General features: G+C 44.2%; 1 protein-coding gene across 8 annotated transcripts in view; it reads right to left on the minus strand.

The window, feature by feature from the left end:
• The window catches only part of FGD4 (FYVE, RhoGEF and PH domain containing 4), a 180,247-nt gene that overhangs the window by 76,448 nt on the left and 77,312 nt on the right, over positions 1–26,487 (minus strand). The window contains exon 1 of one of the 8 annotated variants that reach the window (XM_006114388.5): positions 9,693–10,575. The exons of 6 other annotated variants lie outside the window; for them this stretch is intronic. In XM_006114388.5, the coding sequence (XP_006114450.2) occupies positions 9,693–9,717 (25 nt within the window). In that variant the 5' untranslated portion in view covers positions 9,718–10,575. Of the gene's footprint in view, positions 1–2,085; positions 2,673–9,692; positions 10,576–26,487 lie in introns of those variants that run through there. One more of the 8 variants, XM_006114390.5, reaches the window with a different exon arrangement.

Here is a 26,487-nt window from a genome sequence, read left to right on the forward strand (position 1 = left end):
TCAAGACCTTTATTAAATGTTACTTTCTACTTTGCAGGGCAATTTCACTCAGGCTGAAACCTGGGAGAAAACTAGTCCAAAAGATAAAACAAAAGAAAAAACTGCAGATACACTGAAAGGCAAAACCTGCTCATTAAGGAGGGAAGTATTTTGTGAACAGAAGTGCCAACAAAAAGCATTCACACATGAACTTTTAGCAAAAGGCCCGTGTTGACACAGTGTTGTCACTAACACCTGCATAGAGTAAACACATCACTAGTTTTGCTTCTCTGCGAAAACCTAGTTAGCTCAACTGTGTATTCTACTAGGGTAGACTACGATCGACTATACATATCCCTCTTTCTTCCCCCCCCCCCCAATTCTGTATCAGAGGCAGCAAGGGGACAGAGCAGGAGCCTGTTCTCCGCAAGCACCAGATCTACAGAAGCACCTGACCCCTACTCCTACCTCAGTGCTGCTGTCTATGATAGGGGGTGTCTATGATAGTGCAGAGGGTGAGCGAGACAGGCTGGAGCCAGTACATGTGGGAAACCAGCTTTCAAGCCAGCTCCCTGTGCATTTTAGGTCATGCAAGCCACCTCCTCTTGCCTCTGATAGAGGCAGCAGCAGGAAAAGGGGGCAGGGGAGGCTGCCATGGAGCAGCCTCCATCCAGGTCAGACCCAGGCTCACCATGGAGAGAGGCTACTCCACGGGATGCCAGCGCATCCTCTGTGGAGCTTGGACCGCCCCTCGCGGATCAGGCCCCAAATGTACGGATCCATTGTTTTCTAAAGAGCCCGATTCTGCAATCTTTACAGAACCCTTACTCTCATACGCCGACTCACCACACTCAGTAAGATCGCTTGCATTAATTTTGAATGCAAAAAATCAGGTACGTCTTTAATTTTTATTTTGTTCAGGATACCAGCAATATACAAGTCATGTAGCATGGAACTATGCTTGAGAGTAAGATCTAACATTCTTTAGCATGGCCACCCAAATGTTACTGAAGAAGCACAATTTTTTTTGTTTATTTGTTTAAGCAGGAGAGAAGATAGAGAGTTCTTAACATCACAGAAATACAAAATAGCTAGTTACAATGGTAGTTGACTTTCTTATGTTAATGAAAAGGTTAGTGTGACCACATGCAAGAAAATGCTTTCCCTTGTCTATATTTAAGACAGTACAGACTGGCGGTAATTTTAGATTTTCAAACATTGGTCAATTGGCTTCCAAAAAACCCCAATATTTTTAAAATATAAACTGAGATTCATTTAGTCCTTTCTTGCACATCATATATAAATTCTGTATTGGAACACATTTTTAATGTGCCTATGTCGTCTTTTGAAATCTTGTTAATCTTTAAAGTGCTACATAGTCCTGTTTTTTGTTTCAGCTACACCGGACTAACACGGCTACATTTCTATCTTTAGCCCTTCAGTCCTCCTATCTGGTGATTTGTGCAGTTAAGACAATCCTAAGGCAATTTGTTTATTTAAAAAATAGCTACATTTTAAAAGATGAACGCAGATATATTTCACTGATAGAAGTCTCTGTGCTACTGGGCAATATTTTTAGAAACAGGATGCTGCAAGAAAATACCTCAGCCTGAAGAGAAAAACAAACTCATTTAAGAAGGTGTAAATGCTAACTATTCCTTTGATTAATTTAAACACAAATTTACAAATCATGAAAATTTCCTCAGTTTATTTTATGTGATATAAAGATTCCATATAAAATCTGCCAGAAATGAGACACACAAAAAAGTCATAAGAAAAAGAATTAAAAGCAATGTCAACACTTGAGCCAAACTTAATAGCAGCATGAACCATCTTTCTTATTTCTAAACTTTTCTTTCAAATTGCAGAATTGGATAGCATACATATGGCAGAACCACCATTGATAGCCCCACTAACTCAAGCACAAAAGAACACCCCGGCCTCAAACCTGTGGATTAAAATCTGAAAAAAAAAAAAAAAAAAAAAAACCTTTTAAAGGCAGTGCCTTAATTCTAGAAAGCTGTGCACTAGAGCCATCTCCATAACAAAGGCCAGATGCTAATATTTACTGCTGCAAGACAAAATCATTTAAAAAGAGAAGCATACCTTAGAAAAATCATCCCGTTTGTCAGAGCAGACTGAAGCAGACTGTGAGCCCTGTGCCCACAGCTCCCATAAATACCAGCATTGCCTCTGTGCAGAACTAAAGCCACTTTATTTAGCATGCTTTTTCTAATCTTTGGGGCACATGGCCCATTTTCAGGCTACTCAAGTAGTACCCGTTTGTTGCCAAGTAATTAACAGCCAACATCTACAAAACACAGAACAAAGAACAGCTCCCTAGGAAGGGCTGCAGCATAGAATCAGAAATATAAGGAACTCAAGCTGCAAACTTCACAAGAATTCCAGTACTTCCTGCTTTTGACCTGGTTGGAAATACCATAAGAATTGCCTTAGATGGCTGGTTTGAGCACATTTACAGTTTCCTGTGCAATCATTCAGTCGGAACCCCTCCTGCAGTCTCCCAGTCATTCTCTTTTACCAAACTTGCACAACGGTGCCAATTTTGATGCAGGCATTGCCTACCAAGAGTTAGTCTTCCATATCCTCAGCATAATGACCCAGGGATATTACATTTCATTTCATCAACTAATCGATTAGTTGATAATCAGGGGAGCCCTGGGAGCTAACCCTGATGTGCCTCTGCCTTTTAAATGCATTAAGAGCCTACTGGCTCTTAATATGTTTAAAAGGCTGATGCGCAGAGGAGGGACTCGGCACAAGCCAGGCCAGCTGATTCCTGGCTCATGCCTGGTCTCTCCTTCTTTACTTCTGCTTTTTATATGTATTAAGAGCCAGCAGGCTCTTAATACATGTAAAAAGCAGAGTCGCAGTGTCTGGGACTGGGCGCTAGCCAAGAATCAGTTGCTTCCTGGCTCACGCCCAGTCCCTGCTACCTCCCTGCCTTCCCTGCCCCCCATAGAGCCCGTGCTAGCGGGAACCAGTTCTTAAGCTGGCTCCCCCCAGCATCGGCTCCTGCTCCCCCCTATTTCTGCCTCTGATAGAGGCAGCAAGGGTAGGGTGAAGGGACTAGTCACTTACTTCTTCTCTATAATGACCATCATTAAGGAAGTAAGTTATATTCACATAATTCCTTTTGAACCCAAGACAATACTTAAAAGCAATCTGCCAGAGAACATTGTTTTGCTATTTAAATACTCACTTCAGCTGATGTGTAATTAAATGCTAATATCAACTGCTTAAATTTTATTAAATGATCAGGCTGACAGACATACTAGAATTCCAGAAAGACCCAGGCCAATAGTTTAATGTTTCTACACTGTCCAAACTCTCTCTTCTCTCCTTTCCCCCCCGCCCTACCTAAAATGAATTTATTCATCCCATCAATGAATAGACACACACACACACACACACACACCCCACACCACACGATTAACTCCCAGGAATCTTTTGAAATTATTTTTGATGAAAAGACTTGGTTAAATTGCTTATTAGAAGCATTAAACACTAAAAACAGATGAAGTGTCATGTGATGAATTAAATCAATTTCCTGTTCTGGTATTTATAGTATTCCTAAAACAAAGAATAGGAACTTCCCACGAAATCTCATGCTACTGGAGGAAAAGCCTGATAAGCTTCCTTGTAAAGCAGGAGTGGGAAGCCTATGTCTTGGGAGCCAAATGTGGCTCCCAGCTTGCCTGGATCCAGTCCCCAAGGCTCAGGGCTCCCCCACCCCTGAACCATCATCAGGAAGCTAGCACTGGTATTTCAGCCCTGCAGTGTCCCCTTTCTCCCCTCCCCCCGTGGCCAGCATCAGCTCCTCACCACAGGGGAGGGGGAGCCCTGAGCCTTGTGGGCTGGAGTCAGGCAAGTTGGGGCTAGATCCCATCTATAGGCTCTGCCTGGCAGGGAAAGGAAACAGCTCCACATGTTGTTGCTCCCTCTCCCACTTCCTCCAGCTGGTGAAAAAGCAGCTCAGCAAAGCACTGCCTGGAGGCTTTTCCCCTGCCATTCCCATTGGCCCTAATCACAGCCAATAGGAGCAGCAGTGTCAGTGCCTGGGAGTGGCGGGAGACAGAGAAATATGTGCACCCCCAGGGAGCTGCACCAGGTAAGCTTCCCCCCCATCCACCATCGCCCCGACCCCACACCCACCCTGCTCTTACACTCTCCTCCCACTCAGAGCTCCCATACCACCTCCAGCAGAGACCTGCCACTTCCAGCCCACTCCTGCACCTCCCTCCCACCCAAACCCAACATCCTAAACCCACTTCCTGGCAGCCCCATCCCACACACTGAACTCCTCATTTTTTGGCCCCACCTCAGAGCCTGGGGGGGGCACAAAAATCTACTAGCCTGCCTCCACCTCAGGCTCTGGTGTGCAAAGGGAATGTAGGGAGTGTCTTTCTGCTTCTTGGTCGGGTGCCATGTCAGTCAGGTGTGAGTTTGGGAGGTTTTCTTGCTTCTCACTTGTGTGGCCCCCGACTGATTTTTCTGTGGGTCAGTAGACCTGAACAACAACAACAAAAAGTTCCCTGCCCTGATGTAAAGTTACCAGTGCTTCACCAGTGCAAGTGTCTTTTTGTGGGGATTGCCACAGTTCATACGGCATTCACTATGACCTGTCTGAGAAAGGCCCTTGATCTCCCAAGCCCTTATTTATTACAAGTAGCCTCCTTCATTATACAAAATGTAAAGCTTGGGCTAGATAAAAAAAAAAAAAAAAAAAAAAAAGACAACTTAAAACCAAGCAAATTCTTGTCAATTCACAATATTTGGCGTTCTTCTCAAAGTTCCAGCATCACGTCATGGCCACTGTACCAGCAGTCTCCCTCAAGGGCATCTACTCTAGATACCCAGCTCCTCAGCCATCATCCTACTTGAGCAGAGAGTGATGTCTCCTCCTCCTTTCTGACCTAGAGTTTTCCAGGTTACACAGTTGTGTCTGCTCACACAGTTATAGCCCCAGCAAGCCACACTGCCCCAAAAAGCTTGGCTTTGTCCTCAAAGGTTATGAACAGCTGTAATGGCCAACAATCATAAATTACCCAACAGCAACCCAACTCTAATCTTTTCCATCTATGTGTGGAATAAATTTTTATGTGCACTGAAGCATGTATATGTGCCAGTAGAAACACTAAGCTAGCTGTAGGCACTCTGCATTTCAGCTAGGTGGTAATGGAATCTCTCTGACCCTATGTCTAGACTACATTCCTTTTTCTCTGTCATGCGTTTACCAGAAGTGTCTGAGCACTTTCACTTTCAAAAAACCCTTTTTCACAAAAGCACTCAGATGCAAATATGCAAATGAAACTTGGGATATTTAGATCCGCGCTCCATTTGCATTTTGGATTTGCTTTGTTTACATTCCTCTTTCGACAAAAGAATGCAGTTTAGATGTGCCCTAAGTGACCACACAACTTTCAACAAACACTGCTACACTGCTCTTTATAAGCACATTTATACTTGAGGTAAAAGCATGACAGAGAAATCATTTCAAATAGCACCAATATATATGCTAAAAGCTTACCAGATATCACCCATCAGTCTTATGCAGCCTCAGTCTTTCCAAACCCTCCCTGAAAGGATTGAGACCCTTTCCCCTCCAAGAGAAGGCCCTGTCTGTTTGCTGGATCAGAAAGAAAGCCTTGAGTCAGTTTAAAATCAGCTACAGGAAGTCCCCGGGTTACATCAATCCAATTTACGTCGGATCCCTAGTTACAAACGGGGGGGGGGCGCGCAGCTAGTGCGGGGTGCCTCCCCCACTGTCGCCGCCTCCGGTGGCGCGCGGGGCGCTTCCCCCCAGCAGAACAGGGAGATGCGGAGCTAGTGCTCCCCCCAGCAGACCAGGGAGACGCGGAGCGGCTTTTCTCGCTGCGGAGGACTCGGGTCTGCTGGGGGGAACAAGACACCAGCCAAAAGGGGGCACCCCAGAGTGGAAAAATTAATTTCCTAGGGAACAGCAGGAGCAGCAGGCAGTGAGACCCATTGTGTTACAGTCCCCACCTTGGGAGCAACAGCTCTTTCCCTCTTCAGTGCTAGAGCTGCAAGTATCTTGTTAGCGTCACATGAAATTAACAAGTCCCTTCCAGCCTGGCAGAAGTGAAGCTGAAAAATTACCCAGTGGTGTGGGTGGGCAAGAATGGGGAGGAGCAGGACAGAAGGGATGAGGGGATAAGCCCCAACCCCACACCCTGGCTGGAGCAGAGCAGGATAAGCCCTGAGGGGATGGGTCTGGTTGCAAAGTGGGTGAGTGAACAATGAGGACCCACCTATGGCTAAACTCCTGTTCCCAACACAGAATTTTTCTTTAAAATTAATCCTGTGGATAAATTCACACACACACTTCACAGGAAGGGATTTCCATTTTCTGCTCAGCAGAATACAACAACAGCTTTGATTGTATCAATATTTCACTTTGCTCTCCAATGACTATTGATTACAATTAATACCCATTTCACTGAACCATCTTTAGCAAATTCTATTTGGAACAGTAATATGCATTGAATAAACTTTTTTTAGTTATAAAAAACAAAGATTCTGACTATTAAATGAATAACTGGGATCTTTCAGGTACCCCAAAAGGAAGATTTGGATATAGCATGAAACACTGAAACTTATGATCAATTTTTAATTAAAATATCAACCAAAAAAACCTTGATATCAAAACAGTATGTGTTTTTCTTAGAATAAGGAAGTTGTATGAGAATCAGGGTCTTTTCCACCTAACTCCAGCTCCCCGTCCCCCCCCAAAATATGTACCAGTTCCAACTTGCATACAAATTCAACTTAAGAACAAACCTACAGTCCCTATCTTGTACGTAACCCGGGGACTACCTGTATTTTATTCACAAGTCCTCTTTTTATTACTTGGTTGCTGATGAAGACAGTTTCTCTTAGCCTTTCTCCAGGTGGTAATACTTTCCTGGGGGTTTTACAACCTGAGTGAAATTGCCTAATTACACCCCCCTCCCCCCCCCCCCCCCACACACACACACTGTTCTTAGCTCCTGATGGAACTTTTGGTCATTTTTTTCTATACTAGCCAGCTCTCAACTTCTCCTGTTCACTCAGACATGAATCTCATGGTATGCTAATACACCTGAACTAGGGATGTAAAATCCCATTTAATCCATTGATCAGTTAAACATTATGTTTAACTGGGTGGCATGACAAGCCAGCCAGGCTGGAGTGCTCCTCACCCACAGCACGGTTCAGTGGGCTAGATGGTCTGGAACAGCTTCCCAATGGGCAGGGTTGCCAGATTCAAGAGGTTCAAGCCTCTTATTTGATCAGCATTTTTCAGTAAGGTCTCCCCGTGGTGTGTGAAGTCCGAGTCCTATCTTCACGTCGTCTTCTTCACCTCTACAACCCAAACAACCTAGTTGCAATGCAGCACGAACAAGGAAACTTTACCAGCTATTACTTGAGGCCTCCTATTACCACGCAGGGAAGCTTGTTACATGCCCTTCTGTGGAACATAGGAGTATCATCAATATTTGGCCTTTCAGGTAGAAGACTCACAAACTTCATCCATCCAGACTTGCTCATATTTTAGCCCAATAATTGAAATGGCATAGTAATGAACTCAAGAGAGAGATTTGGGGGCGAGGGGGATAATAATATGGAAACAACTAGAGAAGGCAGAAATCCATATTCAACTAGTACAGCTAGTTTACTTAGTTAATACTGATCAGTTTACGTAAATTGCAAGGCAAGTGTCACCCATCACGAATTGCTTTATCACACATCACTTAGATGACAGCTATTTTTAAAGAACTGTGCTCCTATCACACCATGTGAACAGAATTTGACCACAACAGCCACTGTAAGCATTCTTCCCCTCAGAACACAAAACAGCACGCATGCACGCAGCATACATCGTGCAATACAATCATCTACTTCCAACCACTGCTGTGCTCGTCCAGCCAACATCCTTTCTGCAGCCATGGTTTACAAGATAGCTTTATGAAGTATATTATTTCACACACATTGCGTTCCCAAAACAGGTTGGTGTTAGCTATTAAAGTTGAAATTAAAAAAGGCCAAAAACAAAAATAGAGAGAGAAAGGTTCTTGCGTTCATCACAAAGGGATTGTGTGAAGGCATTCATCAGATACTATACGTACGTCTGAACTACATCTCGCTATCGACAGAGAGATGTAGATTAGGCATGTTAAAATTACTAATGAAGTGGGGATTTAAATGTCCCATGGTTCATTCGCATAAACATGGCCACTGCTTTTTTTTTTAAATGGACCTTTTTCGAAAAAACAGCAGTCCAGACATGGATCTTTCGAAAAATAAACCCTCAATGAGGTTTACAGGATCTTTCAAAAAAGGGTTTATTTTTAAAAAAATCTGCATCTAGACTGCCTTTTTTTTAAAAAAGCGCAGTTTCAAAAAAAAAAAGCGGTGGCCATGTTTACGCTAATGAAGCACGGGATATTTAAATCCTCACTTCATTAGCAATTTCGATATGCCTAATCTACATCTCTCTGTCAACAGACAGGTGTAGTCTAGACACAGCCTATATGAATTGAGGGAGTTGGGAGAGGAGTAAGAGACCAGTTCTGTGAGCTAAGACACAAAATCAGAAAGGTTTTAAAGAGTCTAGGCACAACTGTTGGAGCATGAAATTAATGAGCTGTGAGTGGAGTTGCCTGATACGGATAGTATGTCACACTGCATCATGAGTCACACACCTATGAGACGGTGGGCACCAGCAAGTACTGACGTCAGGAGAACTGGGCTTGTAGTAGACAGAACTGCAGAGAACTGAGTTCTGCAATTCGCTGCACAGTTTATCCCAAGCTCCCTCAGCAGATTGGCATCGAAACCCCAGGTCAACTGCCATCCAGCACACAGACATTCTCTTTTTCCACCCCTGCCAACTAGTTCTGTGTATTTCAGAACACAGAGTGATGGGCTTTAACCTGACAGATCTATTTCACCCCTAATATTTTATTAGATTCCCTTCATTTAAAATAGTACAGCTCCATCTTAGGGTCAGAGGACGTTTACATTGTGTGTCCTGCAGAGTCAGCAGAAGGCTGAAATAATGCAATTTAAATAAAGAACACTCTTACTTACTGCATAGCAAGTTAGAAAAGTAATCCTAGAGTATGTGAAAGTCACCATTGCAACACCACATATAAAGAATTACTTGACAAAGCAAGCTTTATTTCTCACAAATTAACCATGTATACTTAATTCATAAGCCACTGAGAAAATAAACATGTAATGTTAGCCAAACATTCCCAGAAAAAACTCTATACACTGATTTATCACAACATAGCCTAGGGAGCTTTCAACTGCAAACAGAATGGTTGCTGTCAGCTCAATAGAAAACCGGAAATCGAAAGCACTTAAATAGCTACAAACTCAATTGTTTGAGAGTTAAGGTGTAAGTAGTAGCAAAATGAGCAGAAAGAAACAGTACTTTTGCATGATGAATTAGCCAAACATTCCCAGAAAAAACTCTATACACTGATTAATCAGAGCAACACTGTTCCAAATATATTACACAATCAAGCAGCTAAATTTATACACGTTTATACTTTTAAAGACACCATATACAAAACTTTGCTCTTCATTTGTCTTTGGACTAAAACACTAAAGGCTACAACTTAAATTCCAAGACTTTAACAGTCAACAAAAACAATTCAAAAATCCAAACAAGCCAGCCTTACCTAGATCAGAAGACATAGTTTTCATGTAGTCTGCTACCAAATTCACTCTGCTGTTGCTGCTGTATGCACCAGTAATTGATTTCACAATAGTAAGGATCACTTGAAAGGTTCACATATCCCGATTTACAAGTTTTGAAGACCACTGACAAGAAGTTATAATCAGATGCTTGATACATACTGAAAGTTTACAGTTCAAAGACAGAATGTGATACGCTCCACCTCTTTGAAGGCATGCCTGCTGTGTGGGGGGAGAGAGCTTGCACAAGCAAGCAAAACTAAGGAGAGAAGAGACACAGACAGTCTGAGAAGGCTTTGCCCCTGTTAAACAGAAAAACAAAAGCATCAACTTATGTAACCTTCAAACCTCAAGCACACAGTGAAGTTGTTTTCCTCTAGTGACTCAGCTGTTTTGGAAGTTTCTACGACTGTGTTAATTCTACCACTGTATAAAATACAAGGTTAAAATGATAATAGTAGCTCTTTCCTCTGGTTAGTTCTTACATTCCCATTGGAAATAAAAGTCATTTAGTTGCGATGTCCTTTTCATGGTGCAAACAAAGGGTGTTTAGATGGCTTCTCTGAACTAAAGTAAACATGAAGATTAGAACTCCAAAGCAAAAGTAGAACCAAAAAAGATCACGGAATCTACTACATATTTGAGAGCTTGTGTGTGTGTCTGTTCAAGAACTCCTCCTAAGTGATAAGAGCTGGGATGACCAAATTCAGTATACGGCTTACTCTTATCACAGCTTAAAGCAATGTAAGGGTTTGATTTTGCCAGGAAAATGGCCTGTGCCTGGAATGGGATTGTCTCTCTTCTGTCTGGTTTTATGAGAAGCAGAATCACGAGGCAGGTGAAAGGGGCTGGCTGGGGGTGTGACCCCCCCTCCTCCCCCGCCCCATGTGCAAGCCTCCCATCGCCCAGAGCCCTTTGGAAAAGTGAGCTAAAGCTCTGCTCCCACCCGCAGATTCACACGGGAACATTGCTGGCAATGGGGAGTGCACTGTTTGTTGCACTCTCCAGCCAGAGCGAAGAATGCAAGGGGCACATGAGCTGTGCATTTCGCTCTCACTCCCTGACAGGGATAGGAAGGGGAAGAGCAAACAGCCCTTATACGAATCTCGGGGGAGGGGGAGTTTTGAACACATCACAGTTCCCCCCCCCCAAAACACACACACATAGCCCCCTGCCCTGAGCCCCTCACACCCCCCACCCCGCAACCCTTACTCATGTACCCCCCACACCTCCAGTCTCTTGATTCTGTGCTTGCAGTCAGAGTCAATTTTATATGGTGCAAATGCAAATTATCTTAGGAAAGTACAGAGAAGATAGTAACAATTACCTTTACCAGTTCATCTATTGTCATACCAAATGCTGAAGATCCCCAGAATTCCTCTCCTTTAACATCATGCCCTACTTGTATTGTATGACAATTGCTCTGTGTAACTTTGCTTACGCCGTAGCAGACAGTATTCACAACTAAACACAGTGGTCAGCAAAATAAAATACATGAAAGTAACTTATCCTGTTTCCTTCTCATTCATGTAGATCATGTGACAGGGACAAATGCTGCCCAGGCTTAGGGGGGAAAACACCTTAAAAGTCCCGAATTTCATTTGGGGCAGGAAAAATGAAATGGGTTAAATTGACTCAGTTCTTGGTAAACTCAGGCCATGTGAATCAGAACATGGCAGCTTTCATTTAATTCATAGTAGTTGAAGTCCTCTTCCTCAATCACTGCTCAGAGTATCAGGGCATGAATCTGCTTCTGTCTACAGGAAGATTGGAAGGTGATGTGTAAGATGATGCAAAGGAGTATAAACTGGTGCAACTTGAACACCAAAATGAAGAAAAGAGAGAGATAACAGTAAAACCTGACAAAATAGCATAGGCCATAGGTACTGGTACTAGGATATGTGTGGGCAATAATTTTTGATGGGGGGGCCACTACAAGATTTTGGAAAGTGCTCAAAGAACACACTTTTCTATGGAGAAGGTGCAGGGTCTGGGACGGAGGTTACATAAGAACGGCCATACTGGGTCAGACCAAAGGTCCATCTAGCCCAGTATCCTGTCTGCCGACAGTGGCCAGCACCAGGTGCCCCAGAGAGGGTGGACTGAAGACAATGATCAAGTGATTTCTCTCCTGCCATCCCTCTCCAGCCTCTGACAGACAGAGGCCAAGGACACCATTTTATCCCCTGGCTAATAGCCTTTTATGGACCTAACCTCCATGAAATTATCTAGCTTCTCTTTAAACTCTATTATAGTCCTAGCCTTCATAGCCTACTCTGGCAAGGAGTTCCACAGGTTGACTACACGCTGTGTGAATAAGAACTTTCTTTTATTAGTTTTAAACCTGCTACCCATTAATTTCATTTGGTGTCCTCTAGTTCTTCTATTTAGGGAACTAATACATATCTTTTCTCTATCGGCCCTCTCCACACCACTCATAATTTTATATACCTCTATCATATCCCCCGCTCAGTCTCCTCTTTTCTAAACTGAAAAGTCCCAGGCTCTTTAACCTCTCCTCATATGGGACCTGTTCCAAACCCCTAATCATTTTAGTTGCCCTTTTCTGAACCCTTTCCAAGGCCAAAATATCTTTTTTGAGGTAAGGCGACCACGTCTGTACACAGTATTCAAGATGTGGGCGTACCATAGTTTTATACAGGGGCAGTAAGATATTCTGGGTCTTATTTTCTATCCCTTTCTTAATAATTCCTAGCATCCTATTTGCCTTTTTGACCGCCGCTGCACAGTGTGTGGAAGTTTTCAGAGAACTGTCCACGATAACTCCAAGATCTCTTTCCTGATTTGTTGTAGCCAAATTAGCCCTCATCATACTGTACATATAGTTGGGGTTATTTTTCCTGATGCGCATTACTTTACACTTATCCACATTAAATTTCATTTGCCATTTTGTTGCCCAATCACTCAGTTTGGTGAAATCTTCTTGGAGTTCCTCACAGTCTGCTTTTGACTTGACTATCCTAAACAGTTTGGTATCATCTGCAAACTTTACCACCTCACTGCTTACCCCTTTCTCCAGATCATTTATGAATAAGTTGAAAAGGATTGGTCCCAGGACTGACCCTTGGGGGACACCACTAGTTACCCCTCTCCAATCTGAAAATTTGCCATTTATTCCTACCCTTTGTTTCCTGTCTTTTATCCAGTTCTCAATCCAAGAAAGGACCTTCCCTCTTATCCCATGGCCATGTAATTTACACAAGAGCCTTTGGTGAGAGACCTTGTAAAAAGGCTTTCTGAAAATCCAAGTAAACTATATCTACTGGATCTCCCTTGTCTGCATGTTTGTTAACCCCTTCAAAGAACTCTAATAGATTAGTAAGACAGGATTTTCCTTTACAGAAACCATGTTGACTTTTGTCCAACAAATTATGTTGTTCTACATGCTTCACAATTTTATTCTTTACTATTGTTTCGATTAATTTGCCCGGTACTGAAGTTAGACTTACCGGTCTGTAATTGCCAGGATCGCCTCTAGAGCCCTTTTTAAATATTGGTGTCACGTTGGCTACCTTCCAGACATTAGGTACGGAAGCCGATTTAAAGGATAGGTTACAAACCACAGATAATAGCTCAGCAATTTCCCATTTGAGTTCTTTTAGAACCTTTGGATGAATGCCATCCGGTCCCGGAGATTTGTTAACATTGAGTTTTTCTATTTGTTCCAAAACCTCCTCTAATGACACTTCAGTCTGAGACAGTTCCTCAGATTCATCACCCACAAAGGACGGTGCAGATTTGGGAATCTCCCCAATGTCCTCAGCTGTGAAGACTGAAGCAAAGAAATTATTTCGTTTCTCCGCAATGGCTTTATTGTCCTTGATTGCTCCTTTTATAGCTCGATCATCTAGGGGACCCACAGGTTTTTTAGCAGGCTTCCTGCTTCTAATGTACTTAAACATTTTGTTATTTCTTTTTGGGTTTTTGGCTAGCTGTTCCTCAAAATTTTTTTTGCTTTTCTTATTACATTTTTACACTCGATTTGACAGTTCCTTTCTATTTATCTCACTAGGATTGGACTTCCACTTCTTAAAAAGATACCTTTTTGTCCCTCACTGCTTCTTTACATGGTGGTTAAGCCACGGTGACTCTTTTTTAGGTCTCTTGCTATGTTTTTTAATTCGGGGTATACATTTAAGTTGGGCCTCTATTATGATGTCTTTAAAATGTTTCCATGCAGTTTTCAGGGATTTGGTTCTAGTCACTGTGCCTTTTAATTTCTGTTTAACCTCCTCACTTTTGTGTAATTCCCCTTTTTGAAATTAAATGCCAGGGTGCTGGACTGCTGAGGTGTTCTTCCCACCACAGGAATGTTGAATGTTATTATATTATGGTCACTATTCCCAAGCGGTCCTGTAATGGTTATTTCCTGGACCTGATCCTGCGCTCCACTCAGGACTAAATTGAGAATTGCCTCCCCCCTTGTGGGTTCCTCCACCAAGAAGCAGTCATTTAAGACATTGAGAAATTTTATCTCCGCTTCTCTTCCTGAGGTGACATGTATCCAGTCAATATGGGGGTAATTAAAATCCCCCATTATTATAAAGTTCTTTATTTTGGTAGCCTCTCTAATCTCCCTCAGCATTTCAATGTCAGTATCGCTGTCCTGGTCAGGTGGTCAGTAATATATCCCTACTGCTAATTTCTTATTATTGGAGCATGGCATTACTATTCATAGGGATTCTATTGAACATGTTGATTCACTTAATATTTTTATTTCGTTTGAGTCTACATTATCTTTCACATATAGTGCCTCTCCACCACCCACCCAGCCTGCTCTATCCTTTCGATATATTTTATATCCCGGTATGATTGTGTCCCACAGATTTTACTCATTCCACCAGGTTTCAGTGATGCCTATTATGTCAATCTCCTCATTTCATACGAGGTACTCCAGTTCACCCATCTTATTATTCAGACTCCTAGCATTTGTGTACAAGCACTTTAAAAATTTGCCACTGCTTATTTGTCTGCCCTTCCCTGATGCATTGTATTCCTTTGTATGTGGTTGTTTGTCTGCTCTGGCCCCTTGTTTGTCCTCTCCCCTCCTCTCTTTCTGACTACAGCTTAAAGATTCTCTATCAATGGATTCTCCTCTAAGAGAATACTCCGTCCGATTTACATGCATCTCCGCACCAATCGGCCTTCCCCCATATCTTAGGGTGTGTCTAGACTACCTAGTTTTGTCGACAAAAGTGGACTTTTGTCGACAAAACAATACCAGCGTCTACACTACCGCGGAGTTCTGTCGACATAACGTCGACAGAACTCCGCGGTTTTGTCGACGCTGGTATACCTCATTTTACGAGGCATAACACTTTCTGTCGACAGAACTCTGTCGACAGAAGGTGTTATTGCCTGTAACACTGCGTCCAGACTACGGAGTTCTGTCGACAAAGCGGCTTGCTTTGTCGACAGAACTCCATGTGTCTGGACGCAAATTGTCGACGGAAGTTTTGTCGACAGTATCTGTCGACAAAACTTCCATCGACAAAACGCAGTAGTCTAGACGTACCCTTAGTTTAAAAACTGCTCTACAGCCTTTTTAATGTTTAGTGCCAGCAGTCTGGTTCCACCCTGGTTTAGGTGGAGCCCATCCTTCCTGTATAGGCTCCCCCTCTGCCAAAAGTGTCCCCAGTTCCTAATAAATCTAAACCCCTCTTCCCTACACCATCGTCTCATCCACGCATTGAGACTCTGAAGCTCTGCCTGCCTACCTGGTCCTGTGCGTGGAACTGGAAGCATTTCCGAGAATGAAATCCAGGACCTCTATGGTGGCAATCGCTTTCCTAGCAGCCTAAATTTGGCCTCCAGGACATCTCTCCTACCCTTCCCTTCGTCATTGGTACCTACATGTACCACGACCACCGGCTCCTCCCCAGCACTACACATAAGTCTATCTAGATGCCTCGAGAGATCCGCAACCTTCGCACCAGGCAGGCAAGTGACCATACGGTTCTCCTGGTCATCACAAAGCCAACTATCTATGTTTCTAACGATCGAATCACCCACTACTAACACCTGCCTCTTCCTAACTGGCATTCCCTCCCCCTCAGAGGTATCCTCAGTGCGAGAGGATACTCCAACATCCTCTGGGAAGAGGGACCCAACTACGGGATGGTTTCCCTCTGCTCCCATTGAATGCTCCGTTCCCTTGAGACTTTCATCCTCCTTAAGAGCACTGGGGCTCTCAGACTGGAGGTGGGACAGTACTACAGTGTCCCGGAAAGTCTCATCAACATAGCTCTCTACCTCCTTTAGCTCCTCCAGTTCAGCCACCGTGGCCTCCAAAGCCCAAACTCGGTCTCTGAGGGTCAGGAGCTCCTTGCAATGGGTGCACACATATGCCACCCGCCCACAGGGCAGGTAATCATACATGTTACACTCGACACAATAAACAGGATAGCCCCCACTCTGCTGCCGGGCTTCTGTCTCCATTTTTCTAATAAATAAGTTTAAGTATAAACTGGGATTCTTTTTAAACCTCTGGAATATAGATTATTATAAAAGAGTTATGTTTTAAAGAAGGACAGAAGTCACTAGTGCCCTCTAACCTCCCCCTCCAAACTCCCTGTTAGCTGTTCCTGTTCGCAAGGTTGGGTGCAGAAGAGAGCTCAGAGTAAGGTGCAAGAGGGGATGTGAGGTCTGGGGTGAAGGAGGAAGTTGTGAACTGGGGCAGGAGATTGGGGCGCAGAATCCAGGAGGAGGTAGGGGTATAGGAGAGGATTCAGGCCTGTGATAGAAGGGTAAAGGGGGGAGGGTGCAGGATCTGGGAGGGAGTTGTGACCTGAGCAAAGGGGGTGAGAGGGTTTGGGTGGTGACCTGAAGAAGGGTGTTTGGGTGCCAAATGAGGCTCTTACCTCATCAGCCCCTGGCCAGCAGCCCAGTGGGACCCTGAGACAGATTCTCTGCCTGACAGCCCCAGGCTGCTCCAAATGGCTGGCTGCTCCCTACCTGTGCTTCCCTGAGCCATGCGCCAGGGGAGGTAGTGGCAATGATTGGGTTGGGGGTGGGGGCAGGGCGCAAAGTCTCTCCCCTCACAAAGGGACTTGGGGCTGTGGCAGGCAGAGAGCCTGCCTCAGGCTCCTGGTTTGGTGGGTTGGGGGCCTGAACTAGGGGGTTCTTCGGGGCTCAGATCAGGGATGTTAAAGTTAGTGTAATTTGCTAACTATGTTAACAACTGAAAATTTCAGCAGTTACATGTGGGTCAGCTGCCAGCGCCCTGGAAGCTGGCTTTTAAGGTGGCTCCTGTCATATAAAAAGTCATGTGGGGGAATTACAACTCACCAGGCTAGGATGGACGTTTCCATCATAGTTGTACATAGCCTGGGACCCTGCAAGCTCAAACAGCAGCTGGTCCTTATCAGCTTTAACACATGCACTTGAGCTGGGAAACTAAGAAGTGGTAAACAAGTCTGACCTCAGTCTCAGCTCCTAAGAGTGATAAGAATGGTGTTGAGCTAGTATGCGCACACCCAATAAACAACTGTAGTATAACTAGTGTATGGAGTCCTGTGCCCAGTGAGTCTCACCAGGGACCTACACCTTGGAGGGGGCCCTGGATTCCCCCAGCTGTAGCCATGTCCACTGCGGCCTGGTGCAAGGTGACAGGAATGGGACTCCCTGCAGACTGAAGGGGCGTAAGCATTTTTAAGTGCCTATTGCTCTCTTATGCATTGCTCGGCCTGTGCTTATTGATGCATCACTTTGCAGTAGCTGTGTAACCATAGGGCAGCATTAACCCTGTAATAGTAGTGACGTATCGAGATTAATAAAACGAACTATTCCTAATCGGCTCTGTCTTGAAGCGAATCCATAATTCTGTTTGGCCATGCCCCTATGAGTTGATAGCTCCCAGCATGCACCAGCTGCTACCCTGCCTGCCACCCTGCTCCCTGGGGGCCAGCTGCTGCCTCGCACTGCTGCTTCTGATACAGAGGCAGCAATGTGAGATGGCAACTGGCTCCCCAGGAGCTGGACCAGGAGTCGCATGAAGCCATATAGCAGTTTGGGTAACCAATAAGCTCATACTTATCTGTTTACACAGCTACACTCTTACATCCCTAGCTCAGATGCTGGTAAATTTTTCAGCATGAGCTGAATAATAGATGAATTACGGTGATGACTGTTTTTTAAATCTTACAGTGCATTTGGCAATGGGATTTGGACAAGGAAGAATTAAAAAAAAGAGCAGAGCTGAAGAGGGAGTCTAAGATAGTATAATTTCTTTGCTGAGGTGCTAGAGGAAGAGTGGAAATCAAGTACAAACTTAAGTAATTTAACCTACGCAAGGTGCTGAAATAATTTTTATATGGGGGTGCTGAGAGCTACTGAACCAAACTGTAAAACCTGTGTATGACGGGAAAACACTCCAAGCCAGAGCTCGGAGAAGCAGCCACAGAAGAAGCATCACAAGAGCTAAGTGCCTTTATTACTAGCTAATCATCCTCTCCTGGACAGTCTGCTATAAATTTCCCTTCCCCACCTGAAACGTGTTTTAGTCACCATCTTCTTCTAAGGTCTGAATGTGTTATGAAGCAGGTGATGTGGTTAGCATTAAGCTACACTCCCCAAGTCTGTATCCAAATTAATCTGAGTTCATACCATAACTTCCCTCTGTCTACCACCTCCCTTGCTTAATAGATAGGACTACTTGATAATGAACGTGCAGATTTAAAGGCACAGTATACTACAATATTTGCTTATTAGAAAACCCCACACACATTTCCTATTACTACCCATAGGCAATTTTAGTAAGGAAACCACTTAAAAGCCATCCAAATAGTGTTTTGCCTCCATAACAGATGCAATATTAGATCCAAAAGGATATGTAACCTGCTTCAAAAAATATTCTCAACATCAAAAAACACCAAGAGTAACTAATCCCCAACAAGTAACATTTAAAAAAAAATTAAGGAAGCCAATTCCCTAAAACCTGTAATCGCTCACAGCCCTGTTTAGTGTTTTTTATGTGCAGAACAAGCTATCATCATCATCAAGGTATTGATAACTGGTTTACTATCTTTATATTGAAGAGTCCGCTCTTGGGAACTGGGCCCTTCATTATTTTCTTTAGGGTACAGACATTGGGTCATGTCAGCAAACAGTTTTGCCAACCCCCAATAAAACTTAACGGTTTTGCTGTTGTTATTTTAAAACTTTTATACATATTTTGCCTTTAGTGTGACAATGCAAGTCTTATTCATAGATATCTGAAACTAGAATAAGGCCTTGAGGTTTCACCATGAAATCCTAGTTTCTCTCTAGTTCAAAATATTTAGGGATGATCTCACTCTTACTCTTTCACCTCGCGACCCTACGAGGTGAGCAAGCAGGATAACTGAATTTCAGTGAAGAGGAGTACATGCTTCCTTCAAAAATAATTGTAAATTGCACCTGTTTCTTTGTTTTGAAATTAACCCCTCCACAGAAATTGTGTTTTCTGGGGGCAAGTGAAAACAAGATTAAAAAAAACATGCTATCAAATGGAGCTCTGCTCACTCCAACTCAGCAAGTAAGTTTGGAACCCATTACAAATATCTTAAAGGGAATATCAGTATGCTGATGAATTCTTGGAGTGAACACTGTATAAATTTCAATATGAGAAGAACTGCAAAGAGGGAAAGCTGTAAATTCTCCAACCCTAAGTTTGTTAAATATCCATTAATTAACTAATCAAACAGTTGATGGGATTTCCATCAACTGTTCAATTAGTTGATAAGGACTAGTGCGCATTCCGCCTTTGAAATGTACAAGGTGCATTTCAAAGAGCAAGTGCCGCCCTGCACCCCTGCCCTGTCCTATGGAGCTGGAGGGAACCGGCTTTTAAGACGGCTTCCTCTAGCATCCCCTCCTCTTCCTGCCCTTGCTACCTCTGTGATAGAGGCAGCAAGAAGGGGGAAGCGACTAGTCGACTAATGTATTGACTATCTGATAAGTTTTGCTTATTAGAAAGTCAACTAGTCGCTTACATCCTGTTATCTACCAGCCCTGTGCTCTTGGGAAGCCAGGGAGTGACACATGAAAAACCATCCCCCTCCCCATGGCCTCTGCTAGAATCAAAGACAAAGCAATGAAAAGGCCAGGGAAGACACACCTAAACTGCTTCAGACAAGGGTGATAGAATTAAGGAAACACCCCAGCCTCATCTGCATTGAAGATAGAACAGAGACACATCTCTATTAGCATACAGAATGGATTCCAGCTTTTCCAAAGCAGGAACCACACTGAACTATGGGATACCAAAAGCAGAGAAGCACTGCCTGATGGGAAATATCTGCTCCAGATGCTAATGAACCCAGGCCTAATTAGTCATTATCAAACCAATTCTAGTAATGGATCCTATTGACATCCAAAATAGTGAAACTGCCTAGTTGCATTGTGAGCTCTTCAAAGATCATCACCCATAACCAGGGGTGATCAGTCTCTATTGTCTCGCCTCTGTTTACCCAGAAACAATCCAGTATTCTCTTTGAACTATTGTCCTGTCCCTATAAAAACTCCTACCCTTACTCAAGAAAAACTGTTCTGAGACCTGGATTTAAACTGCATCAGTTCCATTGAGACTTCTTCATCTCCTGTCTGATCGTGCTGGGGGCTCTGCTCTGCTTGTCTCCTGCCTTCTGGACCCCCAGCTCCCATCACCATCTGCGAACCCCGATCAGTGCAAGCTCCATAGAGTGGTGAAGTGTCTGTCTGTCTGTCTGTCTCTCCCCCACTTCCTCTTCCCCCTCCACTACCTCTTTCTAAGCCTAGCCTCCTGAGTCTACCCTATGTAAACTGTTATATGGTTACCTAGCCCTAACATTTGTAATCAGTTTCAAATTAGATTTAATATTGTAACTGTTATCTGTGTTTGGCTTCCTATCACTACCCAAAAATAAATAACTTTCATTGTTAAGCTGGTTGCTTCTCTCTCTTTCTTTCTCTTTTCCTCACTCTCCCTCAAGGGGTGTTGTTTTGGCTTCCCCATTCGCTCTGTAACAACGCCTCTTGTACCCAAGCTAAAGGTCCCTGTAGTGCCCAAAATCCTGTGGGGTTTGCTCATCGTGTGGTTTACCAGTGAATGATTGTGGTGTGAAAGTGGGGATAGGCGGTGCTGAACCTGGGGGCTTATGAGGATGGCATCTTAAAGTGCTGTTTAATCCAGCCCACTGAGTCCAAAGGCTCATGACGGTGCAGTGTGGCATTGCTGTTAACCCAGCCTGCTGAATCCAGGGACATGAGAGGTCAGCTTGTGAGTGCTGATTACACAGTTCTCTCAGGCGTGCTCTGTTAGTGGATGTGAGTGTCGCTAAGGTGGGAGAACCCCATCCTGAGGAACCTAGTTCCTGCAGGAGAGCTCCAGTGGGAGGGGGAATTGGCAGCAAGGAGAATTCAGCTCCATATGAGCGCACAAGTAAACAAAAGCAGTACACTGCTAGAGTTGTTAACCTCCCCCCAGTCCCATAAGAGTAACCCTAATAAATGAGCATATCCTAGAGTATTGGGCAAATCTGGTAACAATCCCTACTCTCAAACAGACAAACACTGCTGGAAATTACACTGAAATTTAACACACACACTACCAAGTACATATCACAAATTTAGCACCACATCCAGAGATGAAGGGTGGCTTAGTGCTTAGGAAACCTGTGTTCATTCCTTGATATTATTCATCTTGATTTCAATAGACCTACTGGCTGGTGACCACTGCCCTAGCCCAAAGAGCCTGTCCTCCAGAGGACAAGAGATGCAAGAGCAGCACAAAAGCAATTTGTTTCCAGTGCCATTTTCTGCAAGTGCAATTTGCTGGCGCTTGGGACTTCTGGAGCTTAGTATATCAGCCTGTACTGCAGAAGCTAAAAGCCAGCTGTGTCCGGCTTCTTCACACTCCTTGCTCAGCCTGTCCTCCTTCCATCCCTCCTACAGAAAAAAAAAATCAGCCTTGTTTTCAGAGACTCTCAGGAAACAAGGGAAAAAAATCTTCCCAATAGGGATGTAAAAAGATTAACCGGTTAGCCAGTACGCATTAGACTTATTGGGTAACCAGTTGGATGACCAGCTGTGCCATGTTGTAAGCAGCCCTGGCTGCCATGCCTGTGTCAGACTGACAGGACCCCAGCCCCGGCAGAGTGCAGGCAAGACCTTGGCCCCAGTAGAGTGGCCCTTGCAGAGAGGCAGGACACTGGCCCCAGCTGCCTTCTGACCTCCTGCCCTCAGTTAACCAGTTCAATGGTGTAATTTTAATAGTTTAACGGGTTAACAATTTTAATGGCTGTTGACATTCCTAGAATAATAGTGCTTTGAAGTTGCAGCCCAAGCTGGTTATTCCATGTTGGGCTCAGCTGTGACCCAGCTCCCCATCTAGAAAATAAGGGTAATAGCTCTTCCCTACCTCAAAGTGGTGTTTAGAGGATAAATACATTAAAAAGTAAAAGGTGCTCAGATAATACAGTAATGGCTCCACATACAAGTATCACAGACAGTGACTGATTTTAAAGAAAGGTATCATCATCATCATCAATATAGTCTCATTTCCTTCATGGAAGAGGCCATATATTTATATAAAAAGCTTCTATTCTGTATGGCTGTGTCTACATTGGCATCCCTTTCCGGAAAAGGGATGCTAATGAGACACTTCGGAATTGCAAATCCGCTGGGTCCTTTCAAGTAGAAATAAGGGATCTCCCGGAAAAGGGCTTATTTTCCGGAAAATTGCGTCTTCACTGGCGCTTTTCTCCGGCAAAAACCCCACGCCGGAAAAAAGCGGCAGCCATGTAAATGCAAATGCCGCGGGGGATAGTTAAATCCCCCACGGATTTGCAATTCCGAAGTGTCTCATTAGCATCCTTTTTCCGGAAAGGGATGCCAATGTAGACACATATGAGAAAAGAGTTGCAGAATAGAGAGATCTGCTCAGTGAAACGGTCTGCAAAGACAGACTAGCAGTCTGCCTATTAGATAAGGCAGTGATCCCCAACGCAGTGCCCGCGGGTGCCATGGCGCCCGCCAGGCCATTTCTGTGCGCCCACCAAGTGATCGTGGCCGGCCCCGCCCCCGGGTGTGCAGCGCATGGACAGCCCCAGCCCCTGGGTGCATGGGCAGCGCCAGTCCCGGGTGCACAGCACATGGGCGGTGCTGACCCCAGGTGCACAGCATAGGGGCGGCGCCAGCCCCGGCTGCGCAGCACATGGGCGGCCCCCGCCACCAGGCGCGCGACTCATGGGCACTGCCGGCTCCTGGGCACGTGGCACAGGCGCCAGCTCCGGGCACGCAGCTCCCAGGCGGTGGCAGCCCCGCTCCCAGGCACACGGGATATGGGCTGTTCCGGCCCCAGGCCCGTGGCGTATGGGTGGCCCCACCCCTGGGCATGAAGCACAGTTGCAGCACCAGCCCCGGGAGTGCGGCGCATGGGTGGCACCAGCTCCAGGCACGCAGTGTATGGGTGGCTCCACGCCCAGGCGCATGTGTGGCCCCACCCCTGGGCGCCCAGCAGCCCCAAAAGATTGGGGACCACTGTAGGGATGCAGCATGACTATCAAAGACTCTGTAAGAGGGTTGGGGACAGAAACAGCTGAGTCATCTCAGAGCCAATGAATATTTTCTTTCCTAGAAAATCTCTTTAGGGCAACCTGACCTTCAAAAAGTCAATAGATGATTAAGACTGCACAAGCCTGAGAAAGCTTGTGAGAAACTAGACGTACATTATTGGGAAATTTCTTAATTTTACCAGCTATCAGAAATGCATTTTATGTACCGCATGGATAGTATCTACAAGGGATAGACAGAAGTAAAAACTGTATGGGAACAGACCTGTATTATTTTACTCCCAGCAAAATCAGTTCTAATATCAGGCTGATACTAAAAGAGGGAACTGAGGTCAGGTCTACATTAAAGGGGATTGTCAAATTAAGATAAGCAACTCCAGCTATGTTAACTACATAGCTGGAGTCTATGTACCTTAATTCGAGTTTCCCTGCCGTCCCCACAGTGGGAGGCCAATAGGAGCAAATTGCTCCCATCGGCTTTCCTTACTTCTTGCAGCAGCAAGAGTACTAGCTACTGACAGGGACACCCTCTGACTTCCATTTAGTGAGTCTTTACTAGACCCACTAAATCTAACTCTGGAAAAATTGATTGCGACAGTGTCAATCTTCCGCCTAGTGAAGCTATGGCCATTGTTGCTCTCGAATTATTTTACACATTTCAAAATACATGGCTGGTCTTACAAATGTAGAAAAGATAATTTATGATCCCATATGATTAGACAGCAGATAAAGGGATTTGAGGGATTTAAAACAGCTATAACAGACATCCCATTAACTTATTTCTCTTGTGTTCCATTCAGCATTCCTTATTCTAGCTAAGGATGGTACAAGTGATGAAACGGATTATGCTGCTTTTGAAAAAAAATCAATGTAGTAAAGCATTGGTATGACTTTATTAGAAGTAAATTGACAGTAGATGCAGCTACAGCATTAACATCTTCAGAGTAATGTGCCTACCAAGTAAATGGGATAACATCACTATTTCTTAGGGCTGTATAGGCCATGTCATCAACTACATTTCCTACATGGTTTCCTTGTTAGCAATGCTAAGATATCACAGATCTCTCATGCTATTAGAAAATAGCTTCTCCCAAAATTTGTCACTAGAGTGTCATTACCAATATAAGAAAACCTAAAGAATGGGTGATAAAATTTGATTAAATCTCTCTACCTACACAGAAAAGAGAGTGTCATGAAATGAAATCTCAGTAATTCTGGTTCAAATCTTCTCATTAGTGGTTAATGGAGAATGTTTCTAAAAAGGATTATTTTAATCCATATTATTCAAATTATGTGAGATACATCCAGTAAAACAGTGTTTGGTGGGGTCAAGAACATGCATCATGGGTGTTCAGTATAAAAGTCAAATCAAGCAGAACATTTACATTGCAACATGATGAATCAACAGATATGACTAGTCATCCTCTAGTCTCAGCTAACACCAGGTACATAATGGAGATAATACTAAAGATTCCACTAGTTCAGTCCCCACAGTGAATTAGAGCAGCAGGAGGCACATACTAGCTTCATCTAAGAGCCTGGTGCACTTGTGCTCTTTGATGAAGCTGCAGTGAGTATGTCACATGATTTTGAGGTCGATTACAAAAATCTATGTGGAAGTTTCACAACAGAGTGAAAATAACTATTTGAATTTTGTACTGATGCATACATCTAGGGTAATTCCATCAGCTACAGATTAGTTCAATTGACCGTGACTCACCTGGACAAAGGCTCTGTGCATTTACAGTGTGAATAATTATTGTAGGCTATTTTGAAACGTAACACATTATAATGCCCACTCATGGTCAAGAAGTTTGCGTTGGAAACGACAGCGGCTTGATGCTATGGCGTGAGACAATGATTTTGTTCCACAGACAAAAGCTGGAGAGCGCCCAAACTGAAGTGCAGCTCTGCACAGGTGGAAAATGCAGTAGCATGTCTCTCCAATGGAGAGCGCTGCTATGAGCACTGAACACACGAGTGCTCTGCATTGAAAGTGTTGGCTTCCCAGGGATAGACCCTACTCTCTGAAATCCCCTTTCCACTGTTTCTTCAGTGGTCGAATGGGAGACATTCAGGGCTTCCCATTGCAGAGAGGCACCCCAAGCAGTGAAGGCTGACATGGTTGGCTTCATGCCACCTCCTCCCAGACTCTCCACTGCACAGGGGGTGTGCCATGGAGCATTCCAGGAGCAGAACAAAGCAGGGCCAGAGCACACTGCTTCTGCAGTCTTCACTGACATAATGGCCCTTATGAAGCTGATATACCGGTAAGCCTACTGCTGGCTCTAATTCACCATAGCAGGTGAACTGGCTACCAACCCTTCCCAGGATCTGATGGATATAAGATAGACAAGGGGCATTATTTTGCATCTTCCCATATCCCACCATGACTAAGGATTATGCCCCTGTTGAAACTTAACTGATGGGCCACTGCTGTTTTCTTGAATTTTGAGCTACTCCATAAATCAATAGCAAGATGACATTCTCCCTGGAAGGCCCATAGCACTGGAAACATATCTTTCATGGCTCACCAAAGCCAGGAGTTGATGAGTAAGGATGTTAAGGAGCAGGTAATTGGCTAAGAGTGTAGTCGATATAATTTTTATTAACTACGCAATTAGTCGATAGGGTGGGGTGGGGGTGAGCTCTGTCCAAGCTTGCGCCTGATCCAGGAGCTACTCCTGCTGCAGCTCTGCCTCCTCTCCTCCCCCATGCACTGCTAAGACAGAGCTGGGGGAAAACAGCTTTTAAGTCGGCTCCCCCCCACCACTGGCTCCTGCTCCCTCCCCCCGTGCTGCTTGATACAGAGGCAGCAAGGGGGGGAAGCAAGTAGTCAACTAGTCCACCCAATAAACCTAGGCTTATCTTGACTACTTGACTAGTGTCTTAGATCTCTATTGATGAGATTCAGTATGAAGCTTAAATGACTTCTCCATTCCTCCATATTGAGGCATGGGAGGGGGCTGCACCAGCCCAGCCAAAGCAGCCCCCATAAAATTTTAACAGTTAACTAATTAAATGGGATCCCTATCTCCTGACCATTATGGGGTACTTGTACTTTAAAGGGAATATGGTCCCAACATAGGAAGATTCTTTCAAGCTAGTAGTGTAATATAGCAACTGGCATTTAATAGAGTATGCAGTAGATTAATGGAGACTCGAAGTCTGACTAAGAAATCTAACCATACTATGTTAAGTTGTGTGCATACACAAGCACGCAAATGGA

Source organism: Pelodiscus sinensis, chromosome 1 (genome assembly GCF_052426305.1).
Source record: "Pelodiscus sinensis isolate ZL-2025 chromosome 1, ASM5242630v1, whole genome shotgun sequence".
NCBI lineage: Eukaryota > Metazoa > Chordata > Testudines > Trionychidae > Pelodiscus > Pelodiscus sinensis.